Below are 22,062 nucleotides of genomic sequence, written 5' to 3' on the forward strand. Positions count from 1 at the left end.
CATCCTCCAGCTTTGCATAACCAACATTGTTATATTTATATAATTTCTAACCTGTAAATGTGCCTGTTTCTAAACCCCTGCAGGCTGTCTCTTATCTCAGTGCTTGTTATTAGATTTTTACAGCCAGACAGCACTAGTTTATGTGTGCCATATAGATATCATTGTGCTCACTCCAGTGGAGAATGATAATGGTTATGCAGAAACCAGCACTAATTGGCTAAAAGGCAAGTTTGTAAAAAGCACTGAGATAAGGGACAGTCTCAGTGCAGAGGTTTAGATACAGGTAATCATAGAGGTAAAAAGTAAATTAATATAACAGTGTTGGTTATGCAAAACTGGGGAATGGCTAATAAAGGGATTATCTATCTTTTAAAAGAATAACAATTTTAAAGTAGACTGTCCTTTCATATACTGAAAACTGTTACTGCCACAGAGAGCATAGGTGACTGTCAGATGCACTTGCATGTGACATATCAGAGTAAGCCCAGTCAGTCATGTGAATAACAAAATGTTGTAAAAAAAAACATCTCAAGGAAGCAGTATTACAGAATCAAACACATGCACAAAATCACATTTTTGTCCAATTAAAAAGAAACAATCTGTACTATCTGAAGTGTATACTGTAAATAAAAATTATGCGAACAATATCATTTAATGCCTTTTACAATCTGTACACTATTCTACTTCAAAACAGAAAAATTACACACACAAACATATATATATATATATATATATATATATATATATATACACATACACACACACATACAAACACACACATCAATTTGAGAGGACGTGCTTGCAGAGGATGAAATAAGTGTCCTTAACAAAGTATTATCTCCTGTGTCTACTGCTAATTCAAACGGTTACACTTTGGAGCAAAACAAGATGATGCATCAATTTTTAGGTAAGAGTACTTTTGATCAGTCATAACCCCAGTATTAAGACAGTCACAAGGGTGGGTTAATCAAAAACTTCTGAGCATGACTAAGACCCAACAGGCATAAAGAAACAACTTCACACAATCTGAGAGGGCTACACTTAAAAATTTAATGAATGATAACTCCATCATAGTAAGAGAAGCAAACAAGGGAAGAGCTATAGGAGTGAAACTATGCACCAACTTGCAGATACTGGGACTTACAAGAAGTTACATTCTGACTCTACTCAACAGGTCAATGGAAAAACTGTTTAAGTGATATCTAGAGAATTTAGCAAAGTCAAAATTAATGAGGATATAAAGAAATACTTCACTGTCGAAAATCTTAGGATTCCGGTACTGTATACCATACCAAAGATCCATAAAACCCTCCAAGTGCCACCTGGCAGACCTACGGTTTCGTAAATAGGACCAATACTCCAACCTTTGTCAACCTTTGTAGATTGTTTGCTAGAGCATATAATGAAAAATACGGGGTCCTTTCTATTGGTTAGATAAATGATTTTAGTTTCAAAAGGCAGTACTACCTACAAATATCAGGTACAGCTATGAGGTCCAATGTGGCTCCAGCCTATGCTAATCTATTTATGGCAAAGCTTGAAACATAGGGGACTACCTTGTTCCTGAATCCACAAATCAAGTTGTTCAACCTGTTTCTTGTGTGGACAGGAACAGAACAATAATTAGACTCATGTTTCAAGGATCTGAATGAGTCGCATCCCTCTATTAAATTCAAAATGAACCAGAATTCTACATTTACTAGATTTGAGGATTTATAAACATGGTGGGAGACTGTTGACTCCTCTGTTTCAAATTAAAAAACTGATAAAAAAAAACTTACTGCAGAGTATGGGTTGTCCTTCTCCACCACTGAAGAGATCTTTGCCGATTTCACAAATGAAAAAGAGTGAAAAGAAAAAACTCAGAGAGAGATAAAAGGGAAACACAGTTGGAACAAATGATTATTCCATTTGAAGTCGGAGGATATCAAAAGAAGGCATTAGAGAGCTACAAAGAACAACTTGTGGACTGTGAACAGGAGACACTATTGAAGATGGTGGAGTCTAAAACAAAGGACAATCGCTTAACACTATTAACAACCTATTCACCAGATAAAAGACAGATACCAGCAGTGATACAAAAGTATTGTTCACTATTACAATATATTGCCCTATAGCGATATACCACCACCCAGAATTAGTTTAAGAAGGGCTAGGTCCAATAGGGACCTACTGGTCCCTAACACTGTTATATGTCCAATACATGGTTAAAAACGAAGCCTGGATGTTACAGATGTGGTGGTTCCACCGCTTATAATGGTTTGGCAAGTGAAGAGTTTTTCTGCCATCCATATAACAACAGAAAGTATTTTATAAAACATAGGGTGACGTACTAAAAAGTATACTGTATATCTGTTAAATTGTACCTGTGGTCTTTTTATTGTAGGGAAACCATAGATCAGCCATAAGAACAACATTACAATGGGTTACAGCCAGTAGCACAGCATTTGGCAATGGCAAAATACAAAGTGTCAAATCTCAGGTACATGATCATAACCCCCATACCCCCACAGGCAAGAGGGGGGACAGAGCCAAATTGCTACTACAGTGTAAGTACAGGTGGATTTAAACCCTGGGCACCCTCATGCCCAGGAGGTTAAATACATACCTGAACTGGCACTGTTTTTTATGAGTGGATTCAATTATTTGGGACAACAGTGTAGGGCGAAAAAGTTAAATGAGTCTTGCTATATGTAAGATTGCATAGGTTTGGAATAATATAGGAATAAGATTAGGGAGGTCCGCTCTTAGGTATAATGATTTTGAGAGTTGCATTAACAGCTTGAATTTAGTGGAGGAGGACACTTTTCCCTTCTTTTATTTTGACGATCTATACACAGGGAGGTAGAAGTTTTATGCTAAAAGACTCTGTCATTTTTTTGCAGGTATAATATTGTTTATGGTGCTAAATTGTTTTGGTTTTATCCTTAATCGTTGTATGGCAGCGTCCAGTTGGCATGGTAAAGTGACGTAGGACTGAGAAGTGGTCACAAGACAAGCGTAGCTTACAGAACCCTGTCTTCAGTGAGGAGGTGGTTTTCCCGCAACCAAGCAAGCCTTATGAATAGTCTGCTTCAGCCGTGATGCCAAGACCACTGCTGTAGCCTTTTGATCCTTTCTGGTACATAAAAAGTGGACAAATTAGCTAAAAGTCTGTCTAAAATCTTTTAGTAGCCTGAAGATAAAATGTTAAGGCCTTGACTACATCCAAATTGTGTAGTAGGCATTCCTTAAAATTAGAATGATTTGGTCACAGTGAAGGAATTAATATTCTTTGAAGACACTACCTTCGGAAATAAATCATATTTAGTCAAGAAGACTGCTTTAGCCTGATGAAAAACCAAGAAGGGGTGATCAGAATACAAATCTGATCATTCAGAAACTCTTCTGGCGGAAGAAATGGCTAGAAGAAAGAGAAACTTCCATGACAATTACTTTAGGTCCAGAGTATGCATAGGTTTAAAGGGGGGACTTTGCAGAAGAGTCAAATTCCAAAAGGGAGAAATGGGCCTAATAACAGGGCGAATTCTCACCAAGAATTGCACAAAAGTTTGAACAACATCAGGCAACTTAGCCAACTTCTTATAAAACAAAACAGATAATTATCCCGGGATCTGACCCTTTAAAGAACTAACGATAAACCCTTATTCTATTCTAATTCTCTGTGTGACAGGTTTTCTGGCTTGCAGTAGAGTAGAGATAACAGAATCTGATAAACCTCTGTTTTTGAGAACTAAGCGTTCAACCTCCACTCCGTCAAATTCAGAGATTTGAGCTCTGGATGATACAGATCTTTCATTAGGGGAAGAGCCCATAGAGGAAGAGATGACATCTGAATTAGGTCGGCATACCAAGTTCTTTGGGGCACGCCAGAGCTATGAGGATTACAGAAGCCAATTCCTGTTTGATTCTGGCAATTCCTCTGCCCAAGACAGAATGTGAGATAACTCTTGCATAGCTAAGGGAATTTGAGTCCCTCCCTGATGATTGATGTACGACACAGCAGTAATGTTGTCTGACTGTAACCAAATTCATTTTTCCTGGCTCTGACGCTGCTACCATAGGACCCACTACTTCCATACATTGGATTACAGAAGGAGAATGAGCCATCTATAAGGAACGACAGACAGTTTGAAGTTTGGATCTACGAGTATCTGTTAGAAACAAGCGCATTTAATCAGGGTCTATTATCACCCCTAGAAAAAAAACACCTTGAGGCTGGGGATAAGGAACTTTTGGGGACGTCAATTTTTCATCCATGTTTCTGAAGAAAAGATACCATTCTGTGAGTATCAGCAGTATCCAGAAAAAAAGAGACAGAGCTTGGACCAAAATATCATCCAAATAAGGGTCAACAGAGATTCCCTGTGCTTTGATCACTGCCAAGAGAGCCCCTAATACCATCGTGAAGATGCAAGGGGCTGTGGCCAAACCGAAGGGGAGAACCACAAATTGTTAAAGTTTGTTATTAAAAGAAAATCTTAGAAAGTGGTAATGATCCTTGTGCTTTGGGATGTACAGATATGCTATCCTTTAATAGGCCCTTTGATACAGCCACCACGGCGAAACGCGTCTCCTCTCCCCTTTTTTTAACCGCTATGCTTATTTATATACTTTCGGTATTTAACTGGTATTAATAGGTACACAATTATAACTTGTTCTGAGGGTTTCCCTCACCACACGGTGGAACGCTAATGGCTCCCTAACATGAGCCTTGATTATTTTCAACAGTTATACTCGGTAAACTAATAGGTATAGGCTTCTGGTATTTCCAGAGTTATAACAACTTATATTTATATCTATGTGCTTCATAATTTGGCAAACTACAAGGTGCCATACGGTAAACTAAAAGGTATAGGTCTCTGGTATTTCCAGAGAGGGCCGGTATTATAAGCTACTCAATTACAAATAGCTCTGGGGTTTCTCCTCACCATATTTTTGCCACTGGCTCTTTAACATGAATTTTGAATGTTCCCCAAGGTAGCACTTAGTAAACCAACAGTCACAGGTCTCTGGTAATACCACTTGGTAATAAAAAGGTATTGGTCACTGGATTATTTGGCAAACTAAGGGTAATTTAAGTCTCTGATATATATTTGTTGAAAACTATTCTCAGATAGGCTTTATCACTTGGCTAACTAATAGGCACTATTTAGAATTTCCAACTTTGGGTTTCTTTACAGAGGTAACCTCAAATATTTACAACCAATTCAATTGGGGCTCACTCTCAGATTTAGTTCTCTGATATATCCATAGGAATTATCCAGAATTTAGGATTCAATACCTGCCATAACCTTAACCCCACACCATCTAAGGATTACTTCATCATTAGTGTTCCAATTCATTATTGTACCTTACCTAACTTTAATAAGCATATGCAAATTTTAATGTATCATTTTTGTACCCTCCATTTTAAGTAACTTAGTAAAAGTTAAGTTTTAAATTATTTTCAATCTTTGTTCCTATTCAATTATTGTTCTATCTAACGTTGTGAGTGCTATATTTGTACTCTTTGTTCAGCTCTTTGCTGATCTGTTTGAAATTAGTTATCAGTACAAGCACCTCCCCCTTTTGAAATAATTACTATTTAGTAATCACAATTATGGGAACGTTAGTTTAATTACAAATAGTGCCATTGGTATTTCTTTGATAATGCTATCCTTTAAGTCTATGGTTGTCATAAATTGACCTTCCTGAACTAGAGGCAAAATGGTACGGATCGTTTCCATTTTAAAAGAAGGTACACAAACTAATTTGTTGAGAGTCTTTAGCTCCAGGATAGGGCGGTAGGTGCCTTCCTTCTTTGGGACAATGAAGACCATTGGAATAGAAACACTGCCCCTTTTGAGAGTTGTAACAGGTTGGATCACTCCCATATCCTCTAAGTCTTGAACACATTGAACAAAGGCATTCGCCTTTGAAGCAGGAAGCGGATAAGTTTCACGTTAAATCAAGATGTGTGATCAGTCTCTGGCTCATTTATTGGATCAGGGTCCTCAGAAGAGATTTCATCCTCAGAACCCTCAGAAAGAGACCCAGTCAAGGTGGTAACTAAGCCTAGGGAATAGGATCCTGCGTGTAACAGGAGGTGTGAGGTAAATATCCTGATTTTCATCCTAGGCTTACTTCATTTGGGAATAGCCTCTAAAAACACTGTCATGGTCTTTTGAAGACTTTTAAACTCTGGAGAAAAATTAGTGGAATCCCTTTGAGCCACATAAATATGCATGGCCACTAAATGCCTGCCAGGTGCCATTCTGACAGGATTATGGGTTGTGAATTGGAGATGTGGGACACAATTATCACACAACTAGTTAATTTCATACATTGGAACAGTTTTGCATAATAAACAGGGATAATAGACTGCATTATGTTATCGGTGGGTCTCTTCCAATGGGTCAGTCATATTAGATGGGGGTACAGACATTACTCCAAAATAATGGGCAAAACTGAAAGCAAATGGAAATAAAGACATGTTCCACATTTTTAAGTAACAAGTGTATTTACCCAAAATACAACACACAGACTATATAAACACCAGAAAACCCTAGAAGTCAGAAAAACTTAAATGGTTTACCCTCAGAAGAAATTCACATACCCACCCCCTCAGCAGCTCCTATGAGGGTACTCACTTACCTCCTGGGCAAAGAAAGTGTTAGAATCTGGGCCCAGATAACTTGAAATGCCTGCAGACAATCCCTAAGCAAATATCAGCCAGCTACAGATGCGGTGAGGGAGAGAGAAAAGGGTGCCAAAGTGTGTGTGTGGAGGGGAGAGCTTAACTCTGGAATGATATGCAGGCCAAAGCCTGTGAGTAAAAACACACTTTACATACAAAAAGTGAATAAAGGCGCCTCTTTTGATTCCCCTTCACTTTCAGAGGCTCCAGCCTAACTCTCTAAATCTAAATGATTTAAGCAAGATCCAAATAACTTTTCTTCTGAAACATTTGCTACATCATCTATACTAATGCATATAGATTGATTGGACGATATATTCACAACTCATTTATGATCTTTGGGCCCTGAACCGGATCGTTGAGGCCTTGGGTAGTGGCCTGCTCAAGAGACAACTGCACCCCCCCCCCCAGTTGTCCGGGTATAGCAGTAAATTAACGACTGCTCCATCTACCTATATTCACAATGGAAGAGCTTAATGTAGCTTTAAGACCTTTACTACAGGATTTTGAAAACAAAATGTGCAGGAGATTTGATGACTTTGTGGGACATTGCAAGTCACTTATTGGTCGTGAAGGCCCACTATTGGCTAGATTCCCAAATAAGCCTGTAGAGATATATGTCACTCCAACACCACAGTTTGCCATGGAGCTAGCAGAGCCACGTACTGTGGACCACCATGAAGCCGGCAGACCTCAACAACATGTAGCAGTTTTGGGAGCTAGGAGACTTTGGGGGGTAGTTATGAAGCCGTCTACTTTACCTGCCTTCGCCGGTCCAAAACGCCCGCCTAAGCTCGCCTACCATCGCCGCCGCTGACCTGAATACGTTCACCTAAGTTATCAAAAAAGCTGTCAAAAAGCCGCCCACCAAGTATAGGGCAATGAGCAGCGGATTGTGATAGTTATCACTCATCCGATCTTGCTGCTCTTCGGCTTTTTCACAGCTTTATTGATACCCCTGTCACTAAGCACCCACACTAACTACACTGTTCTACACCCTATAGAGGCGCCCCCGGAGCCCCCCGCAACTAAATAAAGTTACTAACCCCTAAACCGCCGCTCCTAGACCCCGCCGCAAATCTTATAAATGTATTAACCCCTAAACCGCCGCTCCCGGACACCGCCACCACCTACATTATACCTAGTAACCTCTATCCTGCCCCCCCTATACCGCCGCCACCTAGAATAAATTTATTAACCCCTATCCTGCGGATCCCGCCGCAACCTATCTTAAACTTATTAACCCCTAATCTGCCCCCCCTACACTGTCGCCACCTATAATAAAATTATTAACTCCTATCCTGCCCCCCCCAACACCGCCGCAACTCTAATAAAATTATGAACCCCTAAACCTAAGTCTTACACTAACCCTAACACCCCCCTAACTTAAATATTAATTAAATACATCTAAATAATTTTTATCTTATTAAATAAATGAATCCTATTTAAAACTAAATACTTACCTTTAAAATAAACCCTAATATAGCTACAATACAAATAATAATTATATTGTAGCTATTTTAGGATTTATTTTTATTTTACAGGCAACTTTCAATTTATTTTAACTAGGTACAATAGCTATTAAATAGTTATTAACTATTTAATAGCTACCTAGTTAAAATAAAGAGAAATTTACCTGTAAAATAAAAACTAACCTAAGTTAAAATTACACCTAACACTACACTATACTTTAATAAATTATTCCTATTTAAAACTAAATACTTACCTGTAAAATAAACCCTAAGATAGCTACAATGTAATTAATAATTACATTGTAGCTATTTTAGGATTTATATTTATTTTACAGGTAACTTTGTATTTATTTTAGCTAGTTAGAATAGTTATTAAATAGTTATTAACTATTTAATAACTATCTAGCTAAAATTACCTGTACAAAATTACCTGTAAAATAAATCCTAATCTAATTTACAATTAAACCTAACACTACACTATCATTAAATTAATTACCTACAAATAACTATAATTAAATACAATTCAATAAACTAACTAAATTACAAAAAAATAAAAAAAGCTAAGTTACAAAAAATAAAAAAATAAGTTACAAACATTTAAAAAATATTACAACAATTTTAAGCTACTTACACCTAATCTAAGCCTCCTAATAAAATAACAAGCCCCCTAAAATAAAAAAAATCCCTACCCTATTCGACATTAAAAAGTAAACAGCTCTTTTGCCTTACTAGCCCTTAAAAGGGCCTTTTTGCGGGGCATGCCCCAAATAAAACAGCTCTTTTGCCTGTAAAAGAAAAATACAACCCCCCAACATTAAAACCCACCACCCACATACCCCTAATCTAACCCAAACCCCCCTTAAATAAAACTAACACTACCCCCCTGAAGATCATCCTACCTTGAGTCGTCTTCACTCAGCCAAGCACCGATGGAACTGAAGAGGAGATCCGGAGCGGCAGAAGTCATTCCCAAGGGGCACTAAAGAAATCTTCCATCCGATGAAGTCATCATCCAGGCGGCACTGAAGAGGTCTTCGATCCGATAGAAGTCATCATCCAGGCGGCGTCTTCAATCTTCATCCATCCGGAGCGGAGCGGAGCCATCTTCAGAAGAGCCTACGCGGATCCATCCTCTTCATCCCAACGACTAACGACAAATGACGGTACCTTTAAGTGACGTCATCCAAGATGGCGTCCCTCGAATTCCGATTGGCTGATAGGATTCTATCAGCCAATCGGAATTAAGGTAGAAAAATCTGATTGGCTGATTCAATCAGCCAATCAGATTCAAGTTCAATCCGATTGGCTGATTGGTTCGAAGACCTCTTCAGCGCCGCCTGGATGATGACTTTATCGGATGGAAGATTTCTTCAGCGCCCCTTGGGAATGACTTCTGCCGCTCCGGATCTCCTCTTCAGTTCCATCGGTGCTCGGCTGAGTGAAGACGACTCAAGGTAGGATGATCTTCAGGGGGGTAGTGTTAGGTTTATTTAAGGGGGGTTTGGGTTAGATTAGGGGTATGTGGATGGTGGGTTTTAATGTTGGGGGGGATGTTGTATTTTTCTTTTACAGGCAAAAGAGCTGTTTTATTTGGGGCATGCCCCGCAAAAGGCCCTTTTAAGGGCTGGTAAGGCAAAAGAGCTGTTTACTTTTTAATGTAGAATAGGGTAGGGATTTTTTTATTTTGGGGGGGCTTTGTTATTTTATTAGGGGGCTTAGATTAGGTGTAAGTAGCTTAAAATTGTTGTAATATTTTTTAAATGTTTGCAACTTATTTTTTTTATTTTTTGTAACTTAGTTTTTTTTATTTTTTGTACTTTATTTAGTTTATTGAATTGTATTTAATTGTAGTTATTTGTAGGTAATTAATTTAATTAATTTAATGATAGTGTAGTATTTTACAGGTAATTTTGTATTTCTTTTAGCTAGGTAGTTATTAAATAGTTAATTACTATTTAATAACTATTCTAACTAGCTAAAATAAATACAAAGTTACCTGTAAAATAAATATAAATCCTAAAATAGCTACAATGTAATTATTAATTACATTGTAGCTATCTTAGGGTTTATTTTACAGGTATTTAGTTTTAAATAGGAATAATTTATTAAAGTATAGTGTAGTGTTAGGTGTAATTGTAACTTAGGTTAGTTTTTATTTTACAGGTAAATTTCTCTTTATTTTAACTAGGTAGCTATTAAATAGTTAATAACTATTTAATAGCTATTGTACCTAGTTAAAATAAATTGAAAGTTGCCTGTAAAATAAAAATAAATCCTAAGATAGCTACAATATAATTATTATTTATATTGTAGCTATATTAGGGTTTATTTTAAAGGTAAGTATTTAGTTTTAAATAGGATTCATTTAGTTAATAAGATAAATATTATTTAGATGTATTTAATTAATATTTAAGTTAGGGGGGTATTAGGGTTAGTGTTAGACTTAGGTTTAGGGGTTAATAATTTTATTAGAGTTGCGGCGGTGTAGGGGGGGCAGGATAGGGGTTAATAATTTTATTAGAGTTGCGGCGGTGTAGGGGGGGCAGGATAGGGGTTAATAAATTTATTCTAGGTGGCGGCGATATAAGGGGGGCAGGATAGGGGTTAGTAGGTATAACGTAGGTGGCGGCGGTGTCCGGGAGCAGCGGTTTAGGGGTTAATACATTTATAAGAGTTGCGGTGGGGTCTAGGAGCAGCGGTTTAGGGGTTAGTAACTTTATTTAGTTGCGGGGGGCTCTGGGGGCGCCGGTATAGGGGGTTAACATGTTTAATATAGTTGCGGCGGGCTCCGGGAGCGGCGGTTTAGGGGGTAATACATTTATTTAGTTGCCGCGGTGTAGGGGGGACAGATTAGGGGTGTTTAGACTCAGGGTACATGTTAGGGTGTTAGGTGCAGACAGCTCCCATAGAAATCAATGGGATGTCGGGCAGCAGCGAACATGAACTTTCGCTATGGTCAGACAGGGCGGCGGATTGAAAACCAGGTACGCTGGGCCGGAAAAGTGCCGAGCGTACCTGCTAGTTTTTTGATAACTAGCAAAAGTAGTCAGATTGTGCCGCACTTGTGTGCGGAACATCTGGAGTGACGTAAGAATCGATCTGTGTCGGACTGAGTCCAGCGGATCGAAGCTTACATCACAAAATTCTACTTTTGCCGGTATCTAGGGCTTGATAACTAAGGCGAATGAGCCTCGCCACAAATACGCTGCGGAATTCCAGCGTATTTGAGGTTGACGGCTTGATAACTACCCCCCTTTTACTGAATATACCAGAGGAGCATACAACAATGTCATATGCAGCGGCTACAGGGGGTATGCGGCCCTCCCTCCGTGTGGCTGCAAGAGTTCAGCAGCTCTTACCAGAGTATTGAAGAAATCCCTGCTAACCCCTGCCAGGTACACAATTATCCCACAAGTCTTGGGGCCTGCTAACAGTCAGATCACTACTACTCCTTTACGGATGCACCCTATATCTGATCTTCAGCTTGCAGTTATGGAATATGAACCCATGCACTCTCCGCTTCTATCTAAGTTACCGGAGCTACTGAGGATGAAACTGCCTCAACAACGGACATAAATTATATTGGACGCTCCACTGGAATTGCTAATGTCCTGGAAGACTGGTGTGGGCTGACCTACACGAAGCCACTGGGTGGCTGGTCATCCTTCCTTCTAGAAGCGGAGACTATCATTAGTATTACCATCCTAAGGAATCCGCCACATACCAGGTTGTTTATAGAAGTGTGGTATTTCGGGGCTGGACTGCACTGTTAAATCAGGATCAGACTGATATGCTACAGGAAAGTTCTTCTCTGTGAAAGGCACATATTGAGCAAAAAGAGGCTGCTTCTAGGGTGGTAACTAGCCATAGAACAAGCTATTATGCTATTGTTCATTCCCAGGTTGAGCGCTTCTCTCTTTTTATTTATGCAAATTATGACACTTAGGGAAGTCTCCCTAAGTGTGATGTGGTAATCCAGACGTGGACCCGTTGCTCAGTGTGCTTAGAGGGATATGGCTGCACCTCACTGACGAGGCCCACAATAGGCCGAAACGTACGTCTGGGGTTTTGCTGTTTCTCTCGTTCAGAGAGGGATTGCCTGGTATTTCGGGGCTGGACTGCACTGTTAAGTCAGGATCAGACTGATATGGTACAGGAAAGTTCTTCTCCGTGAAAGGCACATATTGAGCAAAAAGAGGCTGCTTCTAGGGTGGTAACTAGCCATAGAACAAGCTATTATGCTATTGTTCGTTCCCAGGTTGAGCGCTTCTCTCTTTTTATTTATGCAGAAGTGTGAAATACTCTGCATTAAACTATAGTTATTTATATTTCCCCTGACAACTTAGCTAAAAATTATTTTGTCCTATAGTACTGGCTTTGCATTTTAGTTAGGAATCCTTGAGTATAGTTAGACAAGTTTGCTAATATATACAGTTGATGCCAAGGCTGTTTCTGTTTGGTGTATTCTCATAATCGTTTTTTTTTTTTTTATTATTGCAAGATCAACCATGACTAAAACTAACATTGCTAGCATTAGTTCTGACTGTACCAGGCCACTCAGTATTCTGTAGTTATATGGTGTAAAATTAGCTAGATTGAGACACAAATTAGCGTCACTGGCTCCTATAGCATTGTATCTGTCTCATGCTGCTTTAAATGGCTAGAACAATATAAATAGCGACTTACTTCACTTGTACTAGCTCATAGTCTCAGTTAACTGCTCCACATATGCCACTACAAAAGTGAGCACAAACTGCCTTGACCGGGCTCAATTATATTTTAGTATACCCTTATAGAGCCCTTAGACCTTGTAAGTCACTCATAGTTGAGAGACACAATTACATAGCAACCCTCTTCCTTATGTTGCAATAAGCTAGTTCACTCTGCTTTACCATAATATCCTCCAGATTATATGCATACTGTATATCTAGCTCCTCCTCTATCCACATTTACTAAAACCAGTTAGTATATGCTTTACCCCATATAAAATGTTATGGGTCGAGACATTGACACGACAGATACTTGTCTAGACAGGTTATGGCTGGCTAGCCAAAGAACGAAGGGAACAATTGGCCTAATATACCCACTTATTAATAGTCCCGCCACTCTGCCAAAGTTTAGCTTCATGACCAAATGGAAATCTGATCTCAATAAGGAGTTCACCCAACTGCAGTGGATAAAATTATTAAAACAGGGAACTACTTTTAGCTGTTGTGCTCATTTAAAAGAAAATTGCTTAAAAACTGCGTACAGGTGGTATCAAACCCCCTCACATTCAATCCACAGGGTAGAATGGAAAGACTACACTGCTTCCAAAGTTCTTAACACCGAGATCCAGCTTTCCACAGAAACCGCATTACTCCATCATCCTATTAGAACTAAACTAAACTAATAAAAAATAAAAAAAAAATAAAAAAATCATAAAATAGATATGATCAAATTGATCTTTCACACTATGCAATCATAACAACCATCAAGGAAACATCTGATGTAGGTTCACTCAGATCCACACATACCCCATCCACCAAACACATCCGTGTCTAACCCTCAGCACAAATTTTTAAAGAAAGAAAACATCAAAAGAACAAACAAATTGAAAACTATATTATCACTCCCAGGGCGTCCCCAGGGAGTGAAATTCGACACCACCCACTAAGGACTTTGTGAGATTTAGGACCATTAAGAGTGTCCGCTAGATCCGTAACTCTGTAATGTTATATGAAACAAGAATGTCTCGTACTGTTGCGGATACTCCTAAAACAAGAGTGTCTCGTACGTTACAAAACTTCCAACTGTAACAATGTGTAATTATTTGAAAACCATCAGCAACTATCTTATTGCCACTGTATGAAGGCGGTCACAGGAAACATAACATGTTACAGTATTTGTAATCCATCACAGTGAATGCTGGTAACGACTTTAAAGGCAAGTCTTGTAGTTGTAAGAGTATTACGGTTCAAATGTCCCTTTAACCTGACATGCTTCTGGCCATATAATGTGTTGCGGGGAGCTGCAAGCGTACTTTCGGCCCAAACACACACCCTCTCCAAACTTCACTCACGGTATCCTGCACTACATCATCCTTGTAATGCCTTTATTGTAGAGGATACAGTACATTCCACATTTCACTTTTACCAAAACTGCGAGTATCTTATACCCTCATGGCAGTTAATGGCCTTTAATGTGTTAAAAATAAAGAAGATGCTTAAGCGGCAGTATTACCTCCTTCAGCGTATGTGTGCATATCTCGGTAATACCGTGAGGCTCTCTGTCTTCAGTGTGGTTCTATGGGCCCCCCAGTGTAGAATTCTGGTCTCACCTCGCAATTTCTGTGGCTCAGATAGCACGATATCCAGGTCTCTGTGGTGGCGTCTCCTCGTTCTGACGCGCGTTTCGGGACTCCGCCCCTTTCTCAAGGAATTTACAGGTAATGGGGTGGAGGTGTAATTTAAATAGAATCAAATGTAAGCCTATTGGCTAATCGCATACACACCCCCACTCTAACGTCACACTATACACACGCATTTATGTTATCATTGCTTAGTTAGAAAACGAATGAATCTAAGACTCACGAATGGCTAGTGATTATTGCCGAGTAAGCATTGAACAATCTCCACACTGTTAATATCACAATAACACGCCAATATACGACACGTTCAAAACAAAACCGCTGCACGATAAATGTTAAGGAAGTTTTATATATACAGGCGTTCTCAACAGTTCTCGATTACAGCTCTGTACCTGCTATCATCAGTCGCAACTTGGTCGATACGCTCCCTGTCATTAGTATTCCATACACTGCATATTCGTCAGAGTTGGCTAATATTTGATATAAGATGGGATTGTTCAACATCGGGGGTCCCTATACAGGATACCCTATTTTAATAATAAATTCAAAAAAATACAAACAAAATACAGTTTAGAAAAATTAAAACTAGAATTAAGCTGAGATATACAGTCGACGCAAAAAAACATATCCTAAGGGTCTCAAAAGACTTCTTTCTTACCTTGTTTAATGTTAATTCTCACAATCATATTTTATTTGACAAATGAGTCATACAGAAGAAACTCCCCCTATGTAATCAATCCTACCTTAACGAATTTTCAGGATAGATAGTGGGTTCTATACATAGGAAACTGGATACCATATATCGTATTTAATTATCGCAAGACCATAGCGCACCTATCCTACGTCTCGGCATGAATCAGAAACATGTTCATTGTTAGGTCTTAGTGTCCAAAATCGCAATTATTTAATCCTTTCCTACTTCTCTTCAATTGTTCATCTCTTAAAGAAGAACACATTCTTGAGAAAGCAATTCACCACTTAGGAACTGTGAATAGCTCAGATAAAATTTCCCCAGGAGATGTCTCTATTAAGACCTTTGGGGACCATGGTATCTAATTGTCTGATCCATAGTGCTTCCTTGCGGAATAGTATTTTTTGTCTGTCTCCTCCTCTACGTAAGGGGGAGACCCCATCAATGACTTGAAACCGTAATTGGCTCTTGTTGTGTGCCAATCGAGTGAAATGATGGGCCACAGGTGCATCTTTGTCATCCTTGCCTATGGCTGCTTTATGCTGACGTATCCTATCACGGACAGTCTGCGTGGTCTCTCCTACATATGCCAGGCCACATGGGCACTTGATGACATATATGACATATTTAGAATTGCAGGAGAACCTACCATTGATTGGAATCCTTTTGCCTGATAGGGGATGGGTGATGTGATCCCCTTGTAACATGGAATGACAAAGAGCACAATTCATACAGGGAAAAGAGCCTTTCTTGTTGATTGTAATAGGTTTTCTCATGGTACCCCAATCAGCCCGTATAAGTTCATCTTTCAGGTTTTTATTTAATAGTGGAGTCTCATTGAAGATCTTACCCACATGTATATCCTCTCTTAATAAGTGCCAGTGTTGTAAGATTATCCTTTTGAAGACCTTACTATGTGACCCAAAATGGCTCACAAAGGGCACCAAAATTTTTTTTGCTTCACGAGTAGTCTTACTCAAAAGGCTAGCCCTGTCAATATTCAATACTTTATTCATATTCTCTTCCAGAATTTGCACTGGATACCCTCTGTCTAGAAATTTTTTAGACATTTCATCCAATCTCTGTAGGCAAATTACTGGATCATCCACAATCCTTTTGGTCCGCAGAAGCTGGCCTAATGGAAGGTTTTTAATCAGAGAGGGGGGATGGAAACTTTCATACCGTAAAGTATTATTCCTATCCGTTTCTTTAGAAAATAAATCACTTCTGAGTTTGTGATCTGCAATCGATATCATGGTGTCTAAAAAGCTTACTTTAGACTTACTTGCTTCCATGGTAAACTTAAGGGATTCATGTGCCGAATTGAGTTTTGATACAAATTGTGTCAGACCATCATCACTGCCAGTCCAAATAAAGAAGATGTCATCTATGTAACGATACCAGCCCAAAATGGACTTCTTATAACCTTCATCCTTATAGACCACATCCTCCTTGAACTTCCCTACAAATAAGTTCGCATAAGTAGGTGCTACATTTGAGCCCATAGCCGTTCCTTGTTTTTGGACATAGAACGTATCCTCAAATAGGAAAAAGTTTTCATACAGAATGATCTTAAAGAGGTCTTTGATGAGCCTTCTTTCACTCGGGGAATATAAGTTGTCCTTGTCTAAAAAATAGAATATTCCCTCGATTCCTAACTCATGAGGGATCGAAGTATAAAGGCTGGCTATATCCATTGTTACAAGTTGGCTGTTCATAGGAACTACCAGTGAAGATATCTTGCACAAAAAATCAGTCGTATCCTGTAGGTACGAACTTAAATAACCTAATAAAGGTCTAATGAGTTGATCCAAGAATACTGCTATCGGTTGGAACATTGAATCCGTGCCTGCGACAATGGGTCGACCCGGAGGGTCAAGGAGTCTTTTATGTATCTTGGGTAATACATAAAATACCGGTATAATCGGATGTTCTTTAATCAGGAATATCGCCTGTTTCTTTGTAATGATATCAGAGGCTAAAGATTCCTCAATTATCTTACTGATTTTGCTTTTTACCCTCGATGTGGGGTCAGCCGTCAATTTAGCATAATTCTCTGTGTCTTGTAATTGGCGGAGGACCTCCTCCTTATATTTGTTCTTATGCATAATAACCAGGGCACCGCCCTTGTCAGCTGGCTTCAGGATCAAATCCTCATTTTTCTGAATAGATTCAAGTGCTAACTTCTCTTGTTTAGAAATGTTGGACTTAATTTTTGTACGGAAATTTCTTTTGAATTTGTCAAAATCCTTTTTGATTAAAGTAATATATGCTTCGACTGAAGCATTCGTATGAGGAGGATTGAAGGTGCTCTTAGGTTTAATATTTCGCACATGAAATTGAAATGGACTGGTAGACTCAGTTATGTTGATTTCTTCTTTATTCGCAAAAAAGCTCTTTAATCTAAGATTCCTAAAGAAACGATGGAGGTCACATTCTAGTTCAAAAAAGTCTGGGGTAGTAGTAGGGACGAAGGATAATCCCTTTTGTAATACCCCTAAGATTGCCTCACTGATCTCAATCCCTGATATATTAACTACTAGACTCTCTGCTCCCTCCGATTCTGTCGGGTTGAGATCTGGTATGTTGTGTCTCCGGTGTTTCCTCCCCCCCCCTCCTCTTCCTCTTCTTCGATTTCTTGTGCCACGTCCTCTTAAGGGAAAAGGGATTGAAGAGTCACTGAAATCACTATCAGATGAGGACTCTCCCGGGAAATTGTATACTTGTGTCCCTCTTCTGAATCTTCTAAAAGGTGTAAAGTCTGGATTCCGCCATCTATAGACTTTGTTATTTTGATAATCAGTGAGATCTCTCTGAAATTTCTTATATTTCTTACTCTCTAAACTTTTTTTAAAGATAGAGAGGTCACTGTCCAATTTGGATTTAAAATTGCTGAAGTCTGTTTCAGACTTTAACTCCTTGAGAGATAATTCCACTTTATCTATCTCCTGCTGCATTTTAGGTAGTTCCTTCTGTATATACTCTATTGTCAGAATCAGGATATCATAGGAGCATTTATTTAAAATGCCCTCAAATTTGTCACAGTACTCTGAATTTTCCCTAAATAGTGTGGGATGAAGATGGCTTCTGAGACCCCTTGGAATACGCTTTTGTCTGAAATACTCCGCTAGGGTAACTGAATGTAACTCGTATACAATTTTTTGCTTAATCATCTGTTCTAAACTCGGCGGTTCCTTAACATCAGGCTCATTGTTCAAAAAATCTCTATTGCCAACACATAAGGTAGCTATTCGTGAGGCATCCAAATCTGAGTAAGCAAACATCTTAGTCCCTTCCATCGTACTCATCATACGTGGGTGTGCACGTCACGGACCAAATTATTATATGAGATAAAGTGTGACCGCACCACCCTTTCTAGACAATATGCTCAGGCACGGGATAAAGTCCGGTCACAGACTGTATAATATTTAATATATGCACTGCATCCAGACTTTGCATTGCAAGATTCTGGACGACCTCTATTCTAGATTTTTAAATAGTGGAACATAAAATAGATTATATATATATATATATATATATATTAAATATCCAACACTGCAGCTGATATAATGGATTCTGAAGACCAATTCTTCCTGATCTGGGAACCATGGATCTCTTATACAGCAGCTAAGAACAGATCCTCCTCACATACATAGTAATGGTTGATTTACGTAGGAGTAGACGGGGAAGAGCCGGCTTGAAGAATCCTTACCATGCAGTCCTAACTTGTTTTATGATGACAAGCTTTTCCCCTTCTCAGGTATTATTGTTTTCTTCTCTTTTTTTTTTTACTCCTCCCTTCATAGGAGATAGCTATAATGTAATCAGAGAAGTGAAGGTGCGGATTCTATCATAGAAAAGAGGATGAATTCCCTGTTCTTTTTCCCTTCTCTTTTTCCCTTTCAAAGTATTCAACTGTCACAGCCTTATAATCTGTAATTATTAATTGCCAATTGACTAATTTATATGCTAACTACACCTTGTATTTTCTTTTGTTGTTTTTTTGTTTTTTGGGGGGGTTGTTTTCTTTATTTATTATTTCTTCTTTTTATGTATGTTGTATCCTTTTGTTTATAATTGAAATACCAATAACAATTATTGAAACATAAAATGTCATGGGTCGATAAGCATTTATTATTTTATTCGCATTGAGGGTCCAGGAGAGACTCTCTCTCAAGCAAACAAAATATTTGCCCATAACATATTTATGTAACTATTTTTATACCACCCGTTGGAAATGTAATTTACAATATCAGTTGCTAATTTGCTTTAATTATACAAGTCAAAAAGTGACCACACCAAATGCTAATTTTCCTCTAGATTATATAAGCTTTATTAGGTCCAAGGACTGTATGTGTCAAGTTAGGAAACTATTGAAGAAAATAATATAAAACAGAGGTTCCAGATGTCTACCTAATATAACTCCATATGTCACTTCAACTTGTGTAATTAACTATTGTTAAAATAAAACTACTGTTACTTTTGTTTTATGATAATCCATATTTGTTGTATTTTTCTACACAACCTCAACAAATAAACTATGAAAAAAAAAAATACAAATTACCAGATTTATAAAAAAAGGGTATGAAGTAACATCAAAGTTAAATAGTACTTACCAGTTAACATCACTTTTCTCTTCACTACATTCATGCTGAAAAATAGTTTAAAATCATAAAAATGTGAATAAATATAATTCACAAGAACACAAAAATCATTATGCAATACAAATCATTACTAACATAAGGACTGAAAGGAAAAAGCATACAATAAACTCAACCTGTAAATTTATATTTATGTGAAGAAATGCACTTTTTTTTAATACCTCACTCTGAAACATAAGTGGAAGCACATACTTTAAAATACATCACTTTTGAATGATAAGCACTGTTCCCTCTAAGGTGTGTGCACGGCGCACACCTTTTTCCAACACAGGTGCACATGTCTTTTAGGAGTGCGCACAACCCAGGAGGAATGCACTTTTTTTTTCATTTCTTTTTTTTAGTCAGTGGTCTGTGAAGAAAGCTTATGCTAATCATGTAGTGTGGGAGTTAGTCCAGGGAGAAAGTGTGCACACACTATTTAGACCAAAGCAGGAGATAGGCTCCTCCTTACACGCAGCCACCTATATCAAAGCAGAATGTCTTGTTGCTGTTGTAGTTACATTATATAGAGAAGGTTGATTACAGAAACCATCCAAGCACCTGGTGGGGCAAACAGCAAGTGTCTTGTTATGCCAGATCCGTGCTGTACTTACTGCATAAGCAGCCAATGAGGAGGCATGCTGCAAAGCTCTGTAATACATAATACTCACTGGAGTACGAGACTGGGAATCGGATCTCCTGAGCATCTTTCTGAGATTGAAGCGTTTGCTGGAAAACTACAGAGGTAAGTATAATAACTTCCTAACAGTCTAACCTGTTCTGAGCATCCGCCCATAGCCTAATCTCTCAAACCTGCCCCTTCAGACTGCCTCAATTACTTTTTTTTTTTTTTTTAATGGAATCTGTGTTCCTATGTTTTTTTTTTGTTTTTTTTTTATTTTATTTATTGAGGTTTTGCTAAAACAATACAATTTATATGGAATATCATATCATTATAACAATCATGATTAATGTATTCCATTTTAACAGAGTCTCTATAGATAAAAAGAAAAAATTTCCAATATAGACATTCCAATAGTAGAGACTGAAACCCCTTTTTTCTTTTTTTCCTTTGTTGTCATTTTCCACATAAGCCAAGATTAAGAAATCAAATTATCACTTTTGAACCTGTAAACTTGGAATAGCAAACCAATAAACACTTGAAATGATAGCAAAAATGAAAATATCAGTTAACTGTACAAAGGATATGATGAGATGAGTAAATATATTGCTCTGAATACCCAAGCAGCACTGCTACGGTAGAGATAGTAGAATTAAATTAACATCAAAACATATTGCAAGGGTTATTATTAATAAAAGCTGTAATGAGGTTGCGGCACAAGAAAAAGATAAGCCGCATGATTAGCTCTCCTAAATAAGGAGGTTCATTATGTGTGTGTGGGGGGGGGGGAGGTGACAAGATAAATATAATTTTAATATGCTGAGGAGGTCTTTGAAAAATAAGATGCCTAAGCCCACTTAATCAGCTTTTGTGAAGCAATTTGTTCAAGACTATTTTAAACCGGAGAGCGGCACTCAGTATTCTAGGAAACTATTACTGGAACCCCTAATGAAATAAAAAAAAAAAAAAAAAAAAAAAAAAAGAAGGAAGCTAATGGCCTGTTTGCAACATATTGTTAAGTTCACTATTCCTAGGGGACGGGTAATATAGGTGAAATATGTACAATTGTGAGCGGTGATAACCTAAATCAATCATGCATATAAAAAAATATGCTATATATAAAGGACAATTAAACCAATATTTCCCTCTAGTAGTAAAGCGTAGCAGTAACATCTTCTGCAAATGGATATAATTTTAAACCCGAGTTCCACAATGTAGTGCATATGGAAGCAAGTTATCGTTTCAAAAAACACCTAGAACCAGCTAACAATCCTAAAACATAAATACAGAACATAATGAAGAACATGTTATAAACAGTTGAATGGATCATGTTACATGCCGACTCCCTTAAATGCATAACCAAATATCAAGCAACCTTAAATAAGAGCATGATAACATCATCTGACCCCTCTGACCATATAGTGCTATGTGTCACACAAGACCTGAAGCTGGTTACTTGGCAATTTAATATTAAAGTATAAGCAGTCTCTTGACTATGGAGCAGATACGCTGGTTTAGAAGTGAGTATAGAAATACAGTCCCATTGTAGTTTAACACCTGGCCACCCTCAAAGCCAGGTGTCCATTGAAGTGTACCAATGCTGTCCATA

The 22,062-nt window shown here is 38.1% G+C and overlaps 1 protein-coding gene across 1 annotated transcript in view; it reads right to left on the minus strand.

Annotated features, from left to right (window-relative positions):
• The window catches only part of CCDC178 (coiled-coil domain containing 178), an 835,363-nt gene that overhangs the window by 766,874 nt on the left and 46,427 nt on the right, over window positions 1-22,062 (minus strand). The window contains 2 exon segments of the mRNA XM_053715876.1: window positions 16,477-16,901; window positions 19,808-19,842. Coding sequence (XP_053571851.1) covers window positions 16,477-16,901; window positions 19,808-19,842 — 460 coding nt within the window.

This window comes from Bombina bombina, chromosome 5 (genome assembly GCF_027579735.1).
Source record: "Bombina bombina isolate aBomBom1 chromosome 5, aBomBom1.pri, whole genome shotgun sequence".
In the NCBI taxonomy this organism is placed as follows: Eukaryota; Metazoa; Chordata; class Amphibia; order Anura; family Bombinatoridae; genus Bombina; species Bombina bombina.